Raw genomic sequence first — 18,835 nt, 5'->3', positions numbered from 1 at the left:
CGGATGTACCTACGTGACTAGTGAGAAATAAGAAAACTAAACTGTGCACTGTTTTTATGTGAAAGTTTTTAAGTTTTTATGTGAATATGTGATATTGTTTTCTCCAACTCTTTCTCTATAGAGCTTACTGGCTGGTTCCTTTAAAAGTGAAAAAGCTCTTAGTACATCCAAGTGCAACCTAAGCCTAGGCTGCACTCCACTTTCAAACCATCCAAACCTCTAAGCTTTGTGTTCTTAGGACAAAAAATCTCAATACCAAGACAGACAGATACACCAACATTGTATATTTGGGAGCATAAGACTGCTCAACAGGGGAAGCAGATAACAGTGCACGACAGTATGTTATTGTCATAGACACGTATAGAAATCTTCCGTGGAATTCAATCCCCCCGGAGCTCGGCAATCCATTTCCAGTATATACCTGGTCTCTAATTTTCTCAAAGCCCCATCTCTATCTCCTCCTCTCCTGAGAGGACCAACACAGTCAATAGCATAGTAGCGCAACAGGGAACTGTCATTATTGTGGTGTTCCTTAAAGTGGCGGGCCACCGGGTATGCTGGATCACTTGTGTTGATGGCCCTAATGTGCTGGAGTATCCTCTTGTGCACCTGCAATTTGGTACTGCCAACATAACGCAGGGCACACGGACACTCCAGCACATACACCACATACTCACTTTTACACGTAAGCTGTTTTTTAATCTTGCGTGCAACGGAGGTGAAGGGGATAGCATATTCAGTTTTGTTCAATCCATGCTGGCAGGCCTTGCAGGATGAACACTTTCTAAAGCCCTTACTCTTCCCTAGCCAATTTTTACTGGTAAGGACTTCTGGGCTAGATTTAACTAGGGCATTCTGCATGGAATATGCTCGTCTGTATGTGATGGATGGGGTATTAGATATTCTGTCCCCTATCACTGGGTCACATTTCACAAAGTTCCAATGTTTGGAAACTATTTTCCCCAGCGCTCCATGTTGCCTATTAAAGGCCCAAATCAATCTGACTGGTTGATCATTAGTGGTGGTGGACTTTTTATGGACTTTGGGCTGAAGGGCATGGTTGCGTGGAATGGCATTAGCTTTAGTTATGGCCTTATCCACTATTGCGGCCTTATACCCCCTTGCCAGGAATCTAGTCCTGCTGGCTTGCTGAGCAAGATTGCACTGGGCTTCTGTACTGCTCAATCGTCTTATACGCAACATTTCGCCATACGGAATGCTGCGTATAAGGTGAGCTGGATGATGGCTGCTGGCGTGGAGAATTGTATTTCCAGCCGTCTCCTTGCGATACAACCTCGTTTCTAGATTTGTTGCTCCTGGTGTAACTGTCATGTCAAGGAAATGCACCTGATCCCTGCTGATGGTAGAGGTAAAGTTCAGGTTGTAATCATTCCTATTGATGAGGTCAACAAAGTGCTCAGCCTCTTGGCGAGTGCCCTTCCAGACTAGGAACACATCGTCTATATAACGATACCACCTAACAATAGATTGTCTGGAAATGTCAGCGTGCGTGCCATAGAGGACCTGTCTCTCCCAGTAGCCCATGTGAAGACAGGCATAACTGGGAGAGAAACAGGCCCCCATGGCCACACTCCTGACCTGCTGGTAATATCTATTGTTAAACATGAAAAAATTGTGGTGTAAACAAAATGAAATCATCGAAAGTAGCATGCGATTGTGGTCAGCCATGATTATTGGTCTCAGTCCTAGGTAGAATTCTATGGCTCTCAATCCGTCTTGGTGATTAATACTAGTATATAAAGACGTGACATCTAATGTAATGAGCCACAGATCCGTACCCCACTCTATATCCTGTATCTTTCTTACAAAATCATTGGAATCTTGCACATAAGATGGTAACTCCTGAACAAATTCCTGCAAGAAAGAGTCCACGTACACTGTTGTTTTCTCTAATAAACCCCCACACGCTGCAATTATCGGTCTTCCCGGGGGTTTATTTGGATTCTTGTGTATCTTCGGGATTAGGTATAGGACTGGCATGACTGGATGGTTGTTCTTTAGATATTTGAGCTCATCCATGCTCAGTAGGCCAAAGGACCTCCACCCCATGAGCAACGAGTGGAAATCTTCCTGAGCTTTTTTGACCAACGAAATGTCACTGTGTCTGTAGCAGTTCAAATCATTTAGTTGGGAGAGGGCTTCTTCCAGGTATAGTTTTCGTGGCCACAAAACTATGTTCCCTCCCTTGTCAGACTGTCTAACAATAACATTTTCATTGGCCTGAATTTTTTGGATGAGTCTCATGTATTGATCATTTTGTGTAAATTTTTTCCGTTTGGAATTGAGCACCTTGGAGTGTATATATATATATATATATATATATATATTCGGTAAGCACAAACGTCAAAAACAAATCGATGTCTTGAATGACGAGGCAGGACCCATAAATAGTGCAGGTTTTTCAATTTATTGTGCGACCCAACACCAGTCCGACATGACGCGTTTCGGCTTTTACAAGTCTTGATCACATGACATCATATATATATATATATATATATATATATATTCACTGAAAAAACCATAGGTTTCACACCAGTTATAGTTAGGAATTATCATTTAAAAAACCTAGTAAATTCACTGAAAAAACCATAGGTTTCACACCAGTTATAGTTAGCTGGAAAGTTTACTGACATAAAACCATTGAAATTCCACGTTATAGTTAGTTGGACTCACTATAACTTGCGCGCCTGCAATGCACTGCTGATGACGTCACATATTACATCACTCATGACATGGTCAGTGACATCACTCATGACATCACTGATGACACCATCCTTGTGACAGTGACAGACCTCCTTTCAGTGTAATGTAACCCTTGAAACACATATTCAAAAAAAGAAACTAAAATTTTCAAAAAAATAGAGATACCCATACCAGTTACGACAGCAATTCAGTAATACCACCATCTATATACACATCCACTCATTCACCAACAGTTCTATATAGTCACTCATACATATATTCACTCATCATATGTAGTGATACACCTATACATCCTGTTACACACCGACGGTCATCCAAAAGTTACTCACACACATATTCACACATATAAATAAACTATTGAACATCCATTAATTTGTATATACAGCTATACACACACTACCACTTTACTTCTAAGGAAACTTACACATACTTACTCTCTTAAACAAACACTTATAGAAACACATACTTATTTAAACAGGAACTCTTACAATCTCTCACTCTCACATATACTCACCTATATATATCAATACTCACATATACTAGATTAAAACATATGTTGTTACTGATAAAGACAATAGTGAGAGTCGTTTACTCACTAACACACACATATACACACTCATCCACCCATACAGTTCTGTACATATGCTGTCTTCAAAACACATACAAACAGTGAGTCAGTCACCAACCCATGCAGCCACTTATACACAAAGTGAAACACTGATACATACATATCAATATTTAAAAGTTACTCGCTAATCTATGTATTCATTAAAATACACTTAATAAGGCAGTTAACCAAAAATTTATTTATAAAAAACATAATAAACATAAACATCCATTTAGACACATATTTTTCCATTTATTCTTCCATCGACCTTTACATATACATAAATAAAACATATTTATTTTTCAGAAAGACACACATTCACTGGATGGTGTCATCAGTGATGTCATGAGTGATGTCACTGACCATGTTATGAGTGATGTAATATGTGACGTCATCAGCAGTGCATTGCAGGCGCGCAAGTTATAGTGAGTCCAACTAACTATAACGTGGGAATTTCAATGGTTTTATGTCAGTAAAATTTCCAGCTAACTATAACTGGTGTGAAACCTTTGGTTTTTTCAGTGAATTTACTAGGTTTTTTAAATGCTAATTCCTAACTATAACTGGTGTGAAACCTATGGTTTTTTCAATGAATTTCATAAGTTTTTTAAATGCTAATTCCTAACTAGAACTGGTGTGAAACCTATGGTTTTTTCAGTGAATTTCATAGGTTTTTTAAATGCTAATTCCTAACTAGAACTGGTGTGAAACCTATGTTTTTTTCAGTGAATTTCATAGGTTTTTTAAATGCTAATTCCTAACCATATATAGGGCCTCAAACCTCTGAAATGTAATATTTTTTATAATGAATCCTATATAATATATTTATATAATATTTATTTATTTTGTGCCCTGGTGCGCTCCCGGAGCGCGCCCCGGTGTGCGCACCCGAAAGCGTAGTTTTTCGTTGCGCCCCGGGGCGCGCACCGGTTAGCGTCCCGTTAGAGCTATTACCACGAACGAAAACATCATCGTGACGTATCGCGTAGCCGCGTCCGCTTGATACGCATGGCGTAAGCGCACCCGGAAGCACTCGAGCAAATACGATCGCGCAACGTAAACATCCGACGCGCTTACGCGACACGGGGCGCATAGCGTAAGCGCGTCGGGTCGTGTGACCTGAAAATAACACTTTTCATTGGTGCAGAACAGTTTTGGTTTCCAAATGACGAATGCCTGAGTCATGTGACCTGGAAATAACACTTTTCATTGGTTCAAGTCAGTTTTTTTTTCCAAATGATGAAAGACCCCACCTTTTTTCCTTATTCTGACTGTCCTTTGACTGAGGAAGACCTGTTTGAATATCTTTGGGTTATATTTTGTACTTAAAAATGGCTACAGTAGCAGCAGCAGCTGGAGCATCTGCACTACCACCACAACCACCAAGAGGACCACCACAAGATTACATTGGTGGTCAACAAGAGTAGGAGGAGGAGGAGGAGGAGGAGGAGGAGGGGAGGAGAAGGTGGCTGCAAGAAGACAATACCCCATACCAGCCAAGACCACACATTGTATGGGAGTTTTTTTCTATCCCGGAGGGCAAGAAAAAAGTCAATGCGGCCAAGGTGACTTGCCTAATCTGTGGCATGGAACTTTCAAGGGGGAACCCTAACAAAAAATACTCTTTTGGAAACAACACCATGATTCGCCACATGCAGCGCAGGCATCAGATCAACTATTCTGCTGCAGAGATGAGGGAACTGGCCAGTAACCCTCCCCAATCTTCAAGCACCACCTCCAAAAGAAAGCAAACCACTCCATCGGGACCAGAGGCAAGTGAGACGATCCCTTGCATTCAACCAAGGTTTGGGGATTTCCGAATAACATGTATTTATTGTGGTAAGACCATCTCCTATGGTGAACTGAGCATAAAGCTCATCGTCCTTGCTGGGGACAGCCACAAATTCCCCAAAAAACCCTAATTTTTTCCTTTTTTTTTTTTGCTCCAGTTGAGCCATTTTCAATTCCCTGTTTTTTGTTTCTCCCCATAAAAATAACAAAAAAAATTAAAATTAGTTCATAAAAGCCAAAAATGTACAAAATGTTCAAAAAACACAAAATAAATATAAAACAACAAAAAGAAGAAAAAAGGGGGGAGGAGCTACGCCGCGAACCAAGATGGCCGCATAAGCTCCCGGCTCCGCCGACCTCCGCCGGCAGCTCGTCTATCCTGTTGTTTATCCTCTACCCACGCCCTGTGCCTGGATGTATGAAGGTTACCTGATGCCAACGGTGCTGTCCCGTACTACCTACCCTATTCAGCGACGAAGTTATGTTGTGTTTCATTTTCGGCCTACTCCCGGGCTGACGCCTGGACCTCGATTTTTGAACTATCCGAGCGGGAACTGATCAACATCGGCTGTGGGACCGCGACTGTGGCCGGTCTTCCGGATTTGAATAATTCTTTCCGCTTTCGACTTGTGACCTCGTTGATGGATGGTGCCGGAGAAGACACATTGTGCTGTGCTGCGATCCTCCTGCACCGTGGCTGGGGGCTGTGTGCCTGACCCTCGTTTCCCGGTCCGGAGGTTGACGGGCTGCACCCACGGCCGGTGACTGTGTTGAATGTGCCAGTTCGGGGCGCCCCTGTTGTTGAGATCGCTAATTGTGTGCCCGGAGCCCGGCGATGTGGGCTGGAGATTGTGTCCCCCTCCGTCCCTTGGGCCCCGGGATGGAGGGGATGGATAGCGCACATTCATTGGGTTCCGTAATGGCAGCGATTGTGGCGCTCCGCTCGCAATTCACCGTCGCATGTGTCTCCTTGGCGGCAAAGCTGGATGATGTGTGCTCGCGACCGGCCACTGACGCTGCAACACCTGAACAGCAGTTTGTTGTCCAGTCGAGCGATTTGACCCGCCATCTTAAGGTGCCCGAGCGTCAGCCCGACATCGCTCCTTGGGGAGTCGGCCTCACTTCTCCTTCATCTGCTACAGTGCCTGGTCTTCCCTTCACGTTTCCTATCCGATGGTGTATCGTCGTTGGAGGTCCGGTTCGTCAATGCCGAGTCTCGGGGTCCTGTCAATGGGGGCTGCCATTTTTCTTTGTTCCGGCCCGTCTGTTTAACGGAGGCCGCCATTTTGTGTCCGGACTTTGTTCCACCTTCAATGCCTCGGATTGCCATGGACGCTTTGTCTGCCTCCGGACGGATGTGGCTTGGTCGAAATGTGCTCCGGTACGTATTCGCACTGGTCAGGGCTGACTTTGACTTTGAGTTGCTCTTGCTCCTCACCACTGTTTCGGACCACCTGAGACGCTCCCTTTGATTGCATTTGTTATGACTTCGGCAATAGATCTCCTCGTGAGGCTTGCAGGGTTGACTTCTACTTTCCTGTGATTGCTTAGTTCACTTTTGCCGGGACTGCACCGAGTATCTCACCGGGCCAGGGGTGGGGTGGGGGGGGGGTTTATTGGTGACTGTCCTCCCCGTGATAATGCCGACTGTTTGCTTTGACTGATGATGAAGGTGCCTTGGGGGGGTCACTGCCGGCGGGGGGTAACGGGTGTCCGGGGGTGTGTCTGTTTCTCTCCTCCTCCACTTCTTGTACTTTTTCCCTTCTGTGGGGCAGTTCCGGGGCGACAGGCACGCTGTTAGTGGGTTAGGCCGTAGCCATTACAGGGGTGCAGGGTGGTGGGTGCGGGGGGGTTTGTTGTTTTAGTTTGTTTTGTTCTATGGTCCCTATCGCTCTTTTCCGGCTGTGGAACACGAAAGGGAACTACAAGTCCCACCAGGCATCGCGACCAACGCCCATAGGGGCGGGACTTTGCAATTAGTTTATAACGAGTTCCCTGCATGCTGTCCGTGACTTTCTTTTTTAGCCAGTGATCAAGGGCAGAGTGCTGCCTGAAACGCGTTTGGCTCCAGCTATGTTGTACTGAAGGAGGGGGCTTGTTCTTTCTGCAGCCCACAATAAATAATGGAGTTCTACTCTCTTGTGTGAAGGCGTTTTCATGGGGGCAACCTTTTGTGTGAGAATATATATATATCCTTTCAAATCACTACCAAGAAATCTTGCACTGGTTCATGTGGTGCTCCTGTCCTGAAAGGGAAAGGAAGGTTTTTCTGCAACCATTCTTCTTTATGGTTCTCCTTCTGGGGTATCTGCATTACTCTGCACTGCTGTCAGTGTTGTTCCTGTTTGGTGCTGGAAGTCTGAAATTGTCCTGCAGACGCTTGCACTGTGACTGCCCATGCTGTACATTTTCTGCGTGTACTAGGGAAGGGTGAGGAAAACATTTTTACTACACAAAAATCAGACTTATTAGGTTGCCGATTTCTTTTCTTCTTTTTTTCTCGCTGTTCTGAAAGAAATGTTCTTCCAAACTTTTGGCTTAATATAAACCAGGATAATTTCCTAGAAAGCGTATATGCCCTCCTTAGATCAATGCACAATCTTGCATCTGGATAATGGGGAACTCCCCCATCGTAGTTTAATTTTCATCTGAATCAAATAAATTGGTCTGTACTGTGTGTCACCAGCCCTTTTTTAGCGAGGTTGTTTAGCATAACCGGCATCATCACACTACCAAGAATAAACTAGTAATCCTTTTGGTTCCAAAATACATGCACAGGCAATAGCTGGTGCTTAACCAGATCGCCAGAGTCCTCTAGATATCTGCAATTTAGAAACACATTCTCTTCAGTAAGTTCTCTGTTAGCTGTCAGTTAAACACAGAATTGCCTTCAAAGTTCTCTGTATCTTCAATTGAGTCTTCTCGAAGACTAGACAAGATAATCTTCTATACTCTGTTAAACACTAACTACATTGGGATCATAATAATCACTTATCCAATCACTAGTGAATCCCTCCCAGTAAATTTTCTAGGCATAGGGGCCTACCAGCAGATTGCAGGAGTCTAGAAAAGTTACGATCTTTCAAGCAAAATCTGAAAGTGCTACTCTTCCGGAAATAGTAGAGCAGCTAATTGGCCATTTGCATTAGATGTATCCTTAGCATATGTGCCCTCTTGGAAATGTTGTATAAAACATTATTTTTCCATTTCTCCAGGGGTCATGATTAGCCTGCCTCTTTTAAATCTTAATTTTATATATCCTGAAGTTTTTCCTGTCGCTATAAGTATGAGAGTTGGTTCATCTTGTTGTATTGATAGTTTTTAAAAGCAGCTATTGTGTGGCACTGATGCGCTACCAATAAATGTAAAGATGGCCCTCAGTTTCCACCTTCCAAGCTCTTTTTGCTTGCGTAAGACCTACCATCAAGCAAGCTAACCTAAATATTGGCCATTGGGTTATCTTATTGCTGTTGTGTAACTGGACTACCCTTCATCAAATTGGACCACATTCCAGAAGTACCAAAGCAGCAACTGTTGAGTTCACAAAGCATACAAAAACAACTCATGTTGATATCTGTAAACATGTAATTCTAGATGACAAATATGTCCATGCAACTCGTAGCTAACCTATTTTGGAATATGATTTGAGACTGCGTAGCATACAGAAGATCTATTTTCTTCTACTTTATAACATCTTTTCAAAACGTTAGGAATGTGAAGAAGGTGGGTAAAGGTTTGTAAAAGACATACTTTCAACAGGAGCTCCATATCCTTTCTCTTTCTTTTTACCAGTACGCAAATCTAATTATTTTCACCTAGCTTGCTCAAATGCTCAAAACAGAGAGAGTCTTGCAGAAAACAGACAGTGAGAGGCCTGCACAAGCCTTGAAGGGGCTTCAAGCCTCCTTACAGACTTTTTCGGTACTTTGCATAGTATGGTGAATCTCAACAAATTTGCATGGTGAAGCAGCCTACAGTGTAAGGAAACAAATTTACGCCTGTGCAAAAAAAAAATCTTACCATGTTTTAGTCTGCTCTTTGTATACATGTATGTATTATAATTTTCATGTGTACAAATGCTGAACAGTTGGATAAAACCTCAATCATTTTATACAGAAATAAAGAGTTCTTCTAGCTTAAAAAAGGTTCATGCAGATAACTCTAAGGCACCATTTGATTAGCTAATATTTAGTCGTGATTTCTTCTGAACTAGAGATCTAAAAAGTGACTTATGCACATAATGGGTGAACCAATTCACCAATAAATGTATACAATGGTGAAGGAAGTCTCGATATAGCCGAAATGTAAGTAACTGACAACACATTTTATTTTGCTGAAGTAACACATTCTCATACTAACTTTATTCCTGTTTTTGTCAATAGGAGTCAAGGTTACTTCATCCGTACAAATTTCGAAGCTCTTCAAACAGGCTGGTGATAAAGTGCAGCTCTTCTATGAACGGCCTGTGGGCCAGAATCAACCAGCTGCAACACTGCAGGAAAACTTTGGGCAGCTGGAAGATTCTGCTTTTCTTCCTCCATCATGCCCACTCAGTTATGAGGAAGACCCCTCTGCTATTTTGGCAGATTGTGATAACAAGGAGTTGGATTCTGAATTTGAAGATTTGGCAGGTGAGATCAAGCCTGTCAGCGACCTGAAAGAGGAACTGATTCCACCTTCAAATCAGAGTCCCAAACGCACAGTAGTAACATTGGCTTCTAAACCCATGGGGTCTATTTCTCCTATTCTAAACCGTAAATTGAATGTGCCAGCAACTTTGAAGTCACAGCCGAAAGAGGGAGTTAAACAGTTAGCACCAAAAACTACTGAGACTTCTGATCTATCGCAGCTGCCTGCCCGGCCAGCCCAAGGACCCACAGTTAAGCCCCCAGTACCACCTAGACCTCAAATCAAACTTACATTGCCTTCTTCTGAAACTCATTGTTTATTAGAAACAATGGAACCTGTCCTTGAAAAGCCAGAAAGGCCACCTCCCCCATTTAGTAATGGTGAGAAACCTCTAGATAAACCAGCAAAAAGTGCTGATCAAGGCGACGACCTCCTTGCACCAAAGCCAACCATTGTGAAGCAAGATGTATCAAAAGACAAGATTTCAGAGAGCTCCTGTAGCACAAAAGATAGCACAGATGACCATCACATATGGGAGTCATCTGAGGCATACTATCGAAACAGACTAGGTCGATGGTCAAGAGCTTCCTGTGTATTTGAAGTTGAATGTTCTCATAAATACTTGAATGTGGCTGTGTGGTGTAGAGATGCATTCAAAACAGGGGGGCTAATTTGTCTAGGACATTGCAGTATCAAGTTGGAAGACATAGCCCTAGAGTGCCTGGCCATGTCGTCTTTAGAGTACTTTACTACCTTCAGGCTAAATGCACCTGAGCCCAAAGCTACTGTGAGTAGAACTGCCCTCCGAAGTCTCAGTGTTCATAAAGGATTTAATGAGAAGTTTTGCTATGGCGATGTTTCTTTAAACTTTAGATACTTCATGGAGGGTGAATCTGAAACATCCAGTGTCCTCACGGAAAGAGAAAGGGAATGCAGTTCTCCGGAAGAAGTTTCTACATACCTAAAGGAGGAGCCCACCCTAAGCCAGAATTTCACTGAAAGCAGACATAATTTCCAAGACACTCAATTCCAGAACCCTACATGGTGTGAGCACTGCAAAAAGAAAGTGTGGACTAAGGCAGCCTCTCAGTGCTTGATCTGTGCGTATGTTTGCCATAAAAAATGCCAGGAAAAGTGTTTGGCTGAAAACCCATTTTGCATTGCAGTGGAAAGGAGGGTTGATTCTGAAACAAAGTTGTCTGTGAACAGAACCACTGGTATAACCAGGCATATCATCAACACCAGCTACCGTGTATTAAATCTCCGGCAAGTCACCAAAACCCGTCCAGCAGAACAAGGAAGCGATCTGGTTGAGCCCTCACCAAAGCACACTCCAAACACTTCTGATAATGAAAGCAGTGACACAGAGACTGGTAGTTCCAGTAGTCCCTCAAAACGGGCTGCTGGAGCTAAATTGGCAAGGAAGGAAGGTGGGCTGGATGATAGCGTGTTTATCGCAGTGAAGGAGATTGGCCGGGACCTGTACAGAGGGCTACCTACTGATGAACGGTTCCAAAAGCTTGAGTTTATGTTGGATAAACTACAGAATGAAATAGACCAAGAGCTGGAGCACAATAACTCGTTGGTACGGGAAGAAAAAGAGACCACTGATGCAAGGAAGAAGTCCCTTCTAGCTGCTGCACTAAGTAAGTCTGGTGAAAGGCTTCAGGCATTAACACTTCTCATGATCCACTATAAGGCCGGAATCGAGGACTTGGAGTCATTGGAGAGTGCATCAGTCGACCAGCAGTCCAGAAAAAATACTAAATATGCAGAGGACACAAGTAGCATAGCTGAGGAAGCCGATGATACAGAAGACATCAGCCAGGTGGAGCCGGATGGTTTTAATTGCATATCAGAAGAACAAATCTTAGACACTTCTGAATCAGTGTAGAGTTGCCTGGGTACGGATGGATGTTTAGCCTTCTGGGCTTCAGTAACCAGTAGGGTGAGAAAAATACAATATTTATTTGCACTTAATCAAAGAAATATATCAAACACATCAAAATGTAAAGACTTGTCAGTAAGATGACCATTCAGGATTTCTTCCACAGGTTAATGTATATGAAAGCAGTTAGGTCAGTAATAGCTGTTCTAATCAGATTGCGTCACTGGAATACTTTTATATTAACGCTGCATTTTTTCTGGATAGAGATACCATGTTTGGGGTTTGGAAAGCAGAGGTTTAGTTGGATTCTGGAAATCTGCAAGATAACCGAAATCTATTGCAAAACAAAAGTGCTGCTTCTGTGGTCGCATTTCTGCCATTATTTTCAACCCACTTGCTCCCCTATCACCAAGAAAATTAGTTTAGGTCCCTCTACTCACTTTTTAATCGGTGGAAAGGGGAAATTGATTAGGGAGCAATGTGGTGTGGAATTCATCTCTGGCTGCTTCTAACGTCATGCCACTCTTCAGGAATGTGGTGTTACAGGCTTGTATCATAGCTCACTTGAAGTTCCTAAAATTGAACTCCTGCAACTGTCTGTTAAAAGGCTTTCCATGATCTCATTTGGGTTTCTCCAGATGTCAATGCAGCCATGGTAGACTACTTATGGTTCGGCTTGACCACCTAGTGCGCCTTCCTCCAGAGCTCCCTGTGCATGATTTTCTGTGCATTATTCCAGATGCTGTGAACGAGGAGGTGCCTTGTTCAGCTTTTCTGTAACAGGTGGCCCCACAATGTAACATTCCTTTTCTGATAAGGTTTTATTTTGGTCGTTCTTAACATTGTGTTTTAATAATTTATTGCAAATCTTACTACTTTTCTTATTTCTTAGCTTTGTGTACCAGATTATGTGAACCCAGCGGTTGATGTCCTTGGTTTCCAAACATTGTTTCAGATACTTTTGGAATTGTTGGTCCGTTGGTAATACATTCTACGAAGATTATGCTGTTTTGCCCTGTATGGCAGAAGATAAAACAGTTGATCATTGTGGGACCAGGGATTTTAAATTCTATAATGTTTCTCGATTTATTGTCTGTGTTTTTTTGGAAGATATATTTCAGAGGAGGTTGTTTTTCCATTTCATTTTTGCCAAATAATGTCTCATTGAAGCAATCATTGACTTTTAATTCACCCCATTGGTTTTGTAAATTAGTTTCTTGACTCATGTCATCTTGTTTGCCTTACATAGTTTTATGAAAAAAAGAGGAGAAAAGAATATCTATTTAAAATGGGGGAAATTCTCTCCACTCACCTAGCCCATTTTCACTCTCAAAATTCCTGTGTATTATTTTCACGTTTATTTGAACCATTCATTAGATTCAGAAGAACCTCAATTGTCCCTTCCTAAGCAGAGTTGTACCTATAACATTTGCTGCTGCTATCCTGGTTGCTTTTTGTACTGCAACACGTTTGAATAAACCTGACTTAATGTGGTAAAAATTAACAGGGGCCAGAAACTAAGATTGCTTTTGAGTATTTGTTGTTTTTTTCTTTTGGAGAATTGGTTGAATTTTTTAAACCGATTGCACCAAGACAAAGCTTTGGAAAATACATTTTAATTCAGAAAGAAATGAAAATGTTTTGCTTGAAAATAAAAATGCATTAACGGTTGCAAATCAATACAACACTAGAATGCAGTTATTTCATAGGTGGCTTGAACACAAATTTTCATCAAGACTAGATTCGTGATGTGCGGGATGTCACTCAGATGATAGGGAACCCATTAATGATTTATTCAAAGGGATCAACATTGGCCCGGCTTTTATTCATTTTTATTTTATTATGTATTTTTTATTTTATTGCTTAGTCAAAATCTGATCTTAGTATTTCAGATGGTGCCTAATCTACCTACTGGAGAAATCCCTAGCCCGGTGCATCAAATGATTTTAGTCTTGCAAGGTGTACAACTGAAAACTTTCTGACCACGGGTAAAGAATATAGGTTTTAAAAGGCTAGTTTCACTTTGCACCAAATAAAGTAATATATTTTCCAAATATGTATACCCACATAATAAAAGACTGTATTGAAATGCCTGAATCTGTTTCAGCAATCATCCAAAAGGTTAGAAGGAAAAAGTTGTTTGCAGCATCAGAAAGAGTTGGCAACCTCTGATCATTTCAAGGTTGTTCTTAAATGTTGGGGCCAGAGGTTAAGATCCCTTTACGCCCCATTGTGTTGATGAAGATACTCCTCTGCTGGAATAATTGGCCACCACTGAAGAACTGCTTAGAACATGCTTGCACACTTAGAATGTAAATGGTTATGCTGAGGTTGCTGAGTAACCCTGTGCGAAATGGTATGAAAATAATGTTCTCATGAATTTAATATGATAATTAGTGTTGCCTTCTGGAGGAAGGAATTCTAATACTGAAACAGAGGATCTGTGAACAATGCAATAAATCACATCCATATTTTATTACTTTTATCAATAAATGTCCTCCACAGTGCTTCTAAGAATGTGTTTTTGTAACTGTGCTGCCAGCATTTCTTTAGTCTGTCTCCCACACGTATACATACGTGCTAACAATTGTGCATTATAAGATGTTGGCTTAACCACAAATTGTTTTATATTTGTATATATTTATATTTAAAAGTGATGCTGCTATTTCTTTGTGGGTAGCCATGGGATATGCCTTGTTAAGATACTGGAAGAAGTGCTGTTTCACGACATGACCCATTTCAGTACGCACCTGTTTTTCAGGGTGCCTCAAAATAACTGTAATGACTGCAATTGTAACAAATGTTATTATATTGAAAGAGCGTTCCAACAAATCTGCAACGTTCTCATCTGTTCTGCTTGGATATCGGCTTCTTCTCAAAAGTACTATTGCTCTTCTATTTATATAATGAAAGGGTTTTCAGTTTAAGAAAATGTTTTATCTCTTTCATGTGTCTATTTGCTCAAATTATTTTATCTTCTATCTAAATAGCATACAAACTAATGTGTGGGAGAGTTTACCCTAACCAGAAGTGATTTGTATTTTGCCAGCTCCTTGTTTTGATTCATTCCTATGTTACAAAACAATTGTAAAAGTTTCCCAAGTCCCCAGCAAAAGTCACCGATGAACACTTTGTAATCTTTAAGCGTTCTAAGTTGATTTCAGTTCTACAGTCTTGAAGACATCTACTTTCTGAAGCATCTTCGTTTTTAAGGATTTCATCTAAGTTTTCATTCAGGAAAAGGTTAACATTCGGTTTTGGATGTGTAGAAGAGCACGTTTAGGGGTGCTTCATGTTTTGCAGCATGCAGTCCTCTGAGATAAGAAGCTTGTTGGAAAGTAATTTGTCTACTGCCCCACAATCTTTTCTTTCCTTCCAACCTGTTTTTTCCAAAGCTCCCCGGCTTCATGAGAAAGATCTCTGAAAAATCTGAAGATAGTCATTAGACTGCAATCTTTGTTTGCTAAATTCCAGTGCTCTGTATAAACACCATAGCAGCCCTACCATGCATGCTGTTTCCAAAGAAATGAGAGAAAACTAAAGCTGATCTGCACTCATTACCAGTTCTCTTTAACCTCTGAAGGGAAACAATACAAAATACTGTGATTACTGCAAACTGAAAGCATCAGATACCAAATAAAATACAATCTTCATCGAACACCCAACACAGTTCAGGCAAGTTTCTACTGTTAAGCAAATCCCATCAGATATCAAATGTAGATAAAATAGCACTTTCCTCTTGCACCTAAATTACATCAGACTAGTATCTACAGATTCGAAAATACTATGTAATGATGTTACTGTACTATCAATAGTTCAGTGTGTGTCTCTCAAACATTGGGTGCAAATCTTTGTAAGTTTTCCCCAAATGCCATTTTAATATTAACGTATCTGTCTTTCTTCATTCCATTCCTTGCCAGGTTTCAAGTGGATGCGAGCTTACCTTTCATTAACTTCTCCAAAAGTATTTGCCTAGACACTAGATCTAAATCGGACCTTTATTTTAGGCCAATTTATTTTCAGTGTTATCGTTTTCACAATCTTTATATTTTGTGTAGTTTTGACTTCTAGTTCATGTGTTCACGGGTTATTTTCATTTGCTGTCTAACAATTGCACTCAGTGTAATATTTAGCATTCCTTTGTTCTCTCTGCATCCTTGCTTGTATTTACTTGTTTTAGAAATATTGGTTCTGGACTTTTTGGACCGTGTAGGTTGTGTTACCTAAGTGGCCAAAGCACAAAGTATTCATGGCTGTTTATTACCCTCAGTTGTTGTATAGCTTTTCCAAGTTTGTGGGGGGTTTCTAAAGTTTTACATCCATTATCCAATATTTTGAATGGAAATTAGAAAGAAAGCTTCTTTCCATAATTCTTTCATTTTTTATTTATTTAACAGTTTTATTGCCTCAGTAATCCAATATGAACACTTTCGCCGGTTACCGCAGCATGTACCTCCCATACTGAAAGGGAGGGCAGGGTGTTATTATTTTATAAGGTCATGCTTAGTCTTTCTATTGCAGCCTTTTATCATGCCCTATTCTTTGCCTTGGGGTTCAAAGAAATGTAGACTGTTGGTCAACCTTGATTGTATTCCTTGCACAAATAGCAAAAACAACTTTCTGGTGAAATTTTCTTATCAAAGACCTCGGTAATATCTATATAGAATGAAGAGACGTAATATGATCCCATTTAAGAACTGATTTTGTAATAGAATGTGATGTACATCTTTTTAATAAACCCTAAACAATGAAATATATTTTTATAAAGAATTCCACTGTTAGCTTCCGAAACCAAAGTGATGAATTAGTTGTTAATCCAAAATGTTCACAGACTGCCTTACAAACATGTATCACTGGATTGTGGCCAACCACCTGCACCTTGGCCCTGAGTATATTAATCCCACAAAGGATCCACTCCCTGGATCTCATCCAGAACATCCAAGGGTCTCCTTCATTCAACAGCCATATTCTCTGCTTCACCATTGCCATTGATGCACCAACTGGCAAGAGCCTCCGAACCATCCTTGCAACTAGCTCTGCATAAATCAGGATATTGCTGCTTAATTCTGTACCTTTCTCAATACTTCAAAAATTATTACCAAAATTAGTTGTCAAAATTACCAGTAAATAAGTACATTTTATTGCTAGATTAATTCAAACTTCTTCAAAACAGTCTAATCAAAAAAACACAAACGTGCACAAATCAGCTGATCAGTCAAATAATAAATATGTAATAAAACCAAATCATACTGAAACCAATGACCTTCAATAAGTTAAAACACAGTAAAAGCCCTCTTAATCCTGACAGCTAATAAAGTGCATTCACCATATCTTGTTAATTTAAAAAATATTTTAAAAATATTGTGCATAGGATGATCAATGAAATTTATTTGACAAACTGATTACTAGATGGTAAAAGGAGAGATCATTACTATTCATTTCTTTGCAAACTCATTAATGGAAATCATGCAGACTAATAAAAGGATACTAGGAAGTTCAAAAGTGCTACAGTGCGACCAGCTCCAAAGTGGGCTCTAAAGAGTCATCACATAAAGATGATTGTAGAGTCTCTTTTCGTACACCAAGATAACGATTGCTCACAATTATTGATTTCCTTGGTGGTAAATTTCATGAATTTGAGCAGGCAGGAAGTCATCTGACAAGACTCGCCGCTTTGACAAACCTCCCCTGCAGTGAGGCAACCTAAACCTAAGCAAGGCACCTAAGCATCGGTTTCAGGCAGTATTTCTGAGCCATTGCAAGATTAGGGCAAATCCAGGTGCCATGAGCTAGTGACTCCGATACCGTCCCACACAAGCGGCATGCACAGTCTGTGCCTTGCTCCAGCCTGTCGTACCAGAATGCTCTAAAGGGAATAAACCTGAATCGGTATCTCATCAGCGCTATTTTACTTGAGTGGCCAATGTTTCTTCAAAAACAAGCAGCCAGCGAAGTATCATAAAGTGGGAGAGCCTGCTTCGCATGCGTTTTTTTGTGTGTTTATTTGCTCAAGTCCTTAGCATCCAAGTTCATTGATAAATGTTTAACCTGTTTTTTCACTGTTTTCGAGAAACGTTTATCCGGAAGCTCTGTATTCCAAAGATCCATAGCTTCTAGTTGCTTTAGGGATCTTTCCAGGTAAGAGGACCAGCTGGAGCTGCCTTTATCACATTCTGTAGATTAAAGTTCAGTGTATTGGGATCTGCCCTTCATTTCCCAAGTACTATCTAGACTGTAATTTGTAACTGGTTACTATGTGTTCATCCTGTTTCAGGTAATTACCCATCTTCAAGGGAGTTAGTACCCTGGAAAATGCCGAGTCACTTTCAAACATGTCCCAGTTAGTGGCCAACTGGGACAGGTTTGAAAGTGACTCAGCTTGCCATGCTGAGTGGCCCAAAATTCCTGAATAACCAATTCGAAGTTTCATCTACGCATTCCTAAACATTTCTTTGAAAATGCAGTTCTCATCACTGCACACCAGATCCTGAAAGAGGTCACAAGGCTACCTTTGTTACAAGCATAATATAAGAAACTCCTCTACCCTCAGTTAAACATGAAACAACTTCAGGTGTGACCTAGTGAAATAGTTTTACACACAAGTTCTAAACATTCTTCGTGGTACAACTTTTGTTCTGTCCCATACTGTGCATAAGAAAGAACAGATTCTTTTGTGGCTGCTCTACTTAAGCTTTAAGTATGTTGTACATATGTCTGGTCTCTTTGACAGTCAATTCACAAGCTGTGTGCTGTTTAGGTTTGTTGATGGGTTTGTTGATGCCTAGAACCCTCTTTGTTTCTTATCGTGTTCCTGGGTCTTTGTGTTTTCTCTTTATGAACTCGAACATTGATCCATGAATATTTTTTTTAATCGGTCTTCTAACATTTTGTTTTGTGCCATATGCAAAAAATGAGAAATAGAATTCCTGGTCCCACAACTTGATTTTCATATAATGGTGTAAAGTCCTATAGTTGCAGACATTTTTTCCTTTTGTGGCTCCTTGAATTTACTGAATTTTGAAACCCAATATTTCCTGCTACTTGAAGGTCATTGGTTCAATCCCTATCCCAAATTGATTTAGCAATCTCGCTTTTATTCATATCAGTGTTAAATTTTACATATGTTTAGTATTGTGATGGGGACTTATGTATTTTCAGTACTCTTCTGCTCTATTGCTTTTTCCTTCTACTTAAGA

General features: G+C 40.8%; 1 protein-coding gene across 1 annotated transcript in view; it reads left to right on the top strand.

Annotated features, from left to right (window-relative positions):
- The window catches only part of PDZD8 (PDZ domain containing 8), a 443,966-nt gene extending 429,381 nt beyond the window's left edge, over positions 1-14,585 (top strand). The window contains exon 5 of the mRNA XM_086922919.1: positions 9,505-14,585. Within this exon, the coding sequence (XP_086779045.1) occupies positions 9,505-11,645 (2,141 nt within the window). The 3' untranslated portion in view covers positions 11,646-14,585. The remainder of the gene's footprint in view (positions 1-9,504) is intronic.
- Positions 14,586-18,835: the final 4,250 nt, after the last annotated feature.

This window comes from Lissotriton vulgaris, chromosome 5, assembly GCF_964263255.1.
Source record: "Lissotriton vulgaris chromosome 5, aLisVul1.2, whole genome shotgun sequence".
NCBI classification, from domain to species: Eukaryota; Metazoa; Chordata; class Amphibia; order Caudata; family Salamandridae; genus Lissotriton; species Lissotriton vulgaris.
Note: the sequence above shows the minus strand (reverse complement) of the source record. Positions and strands in the feature narration are given on the sequence as shown.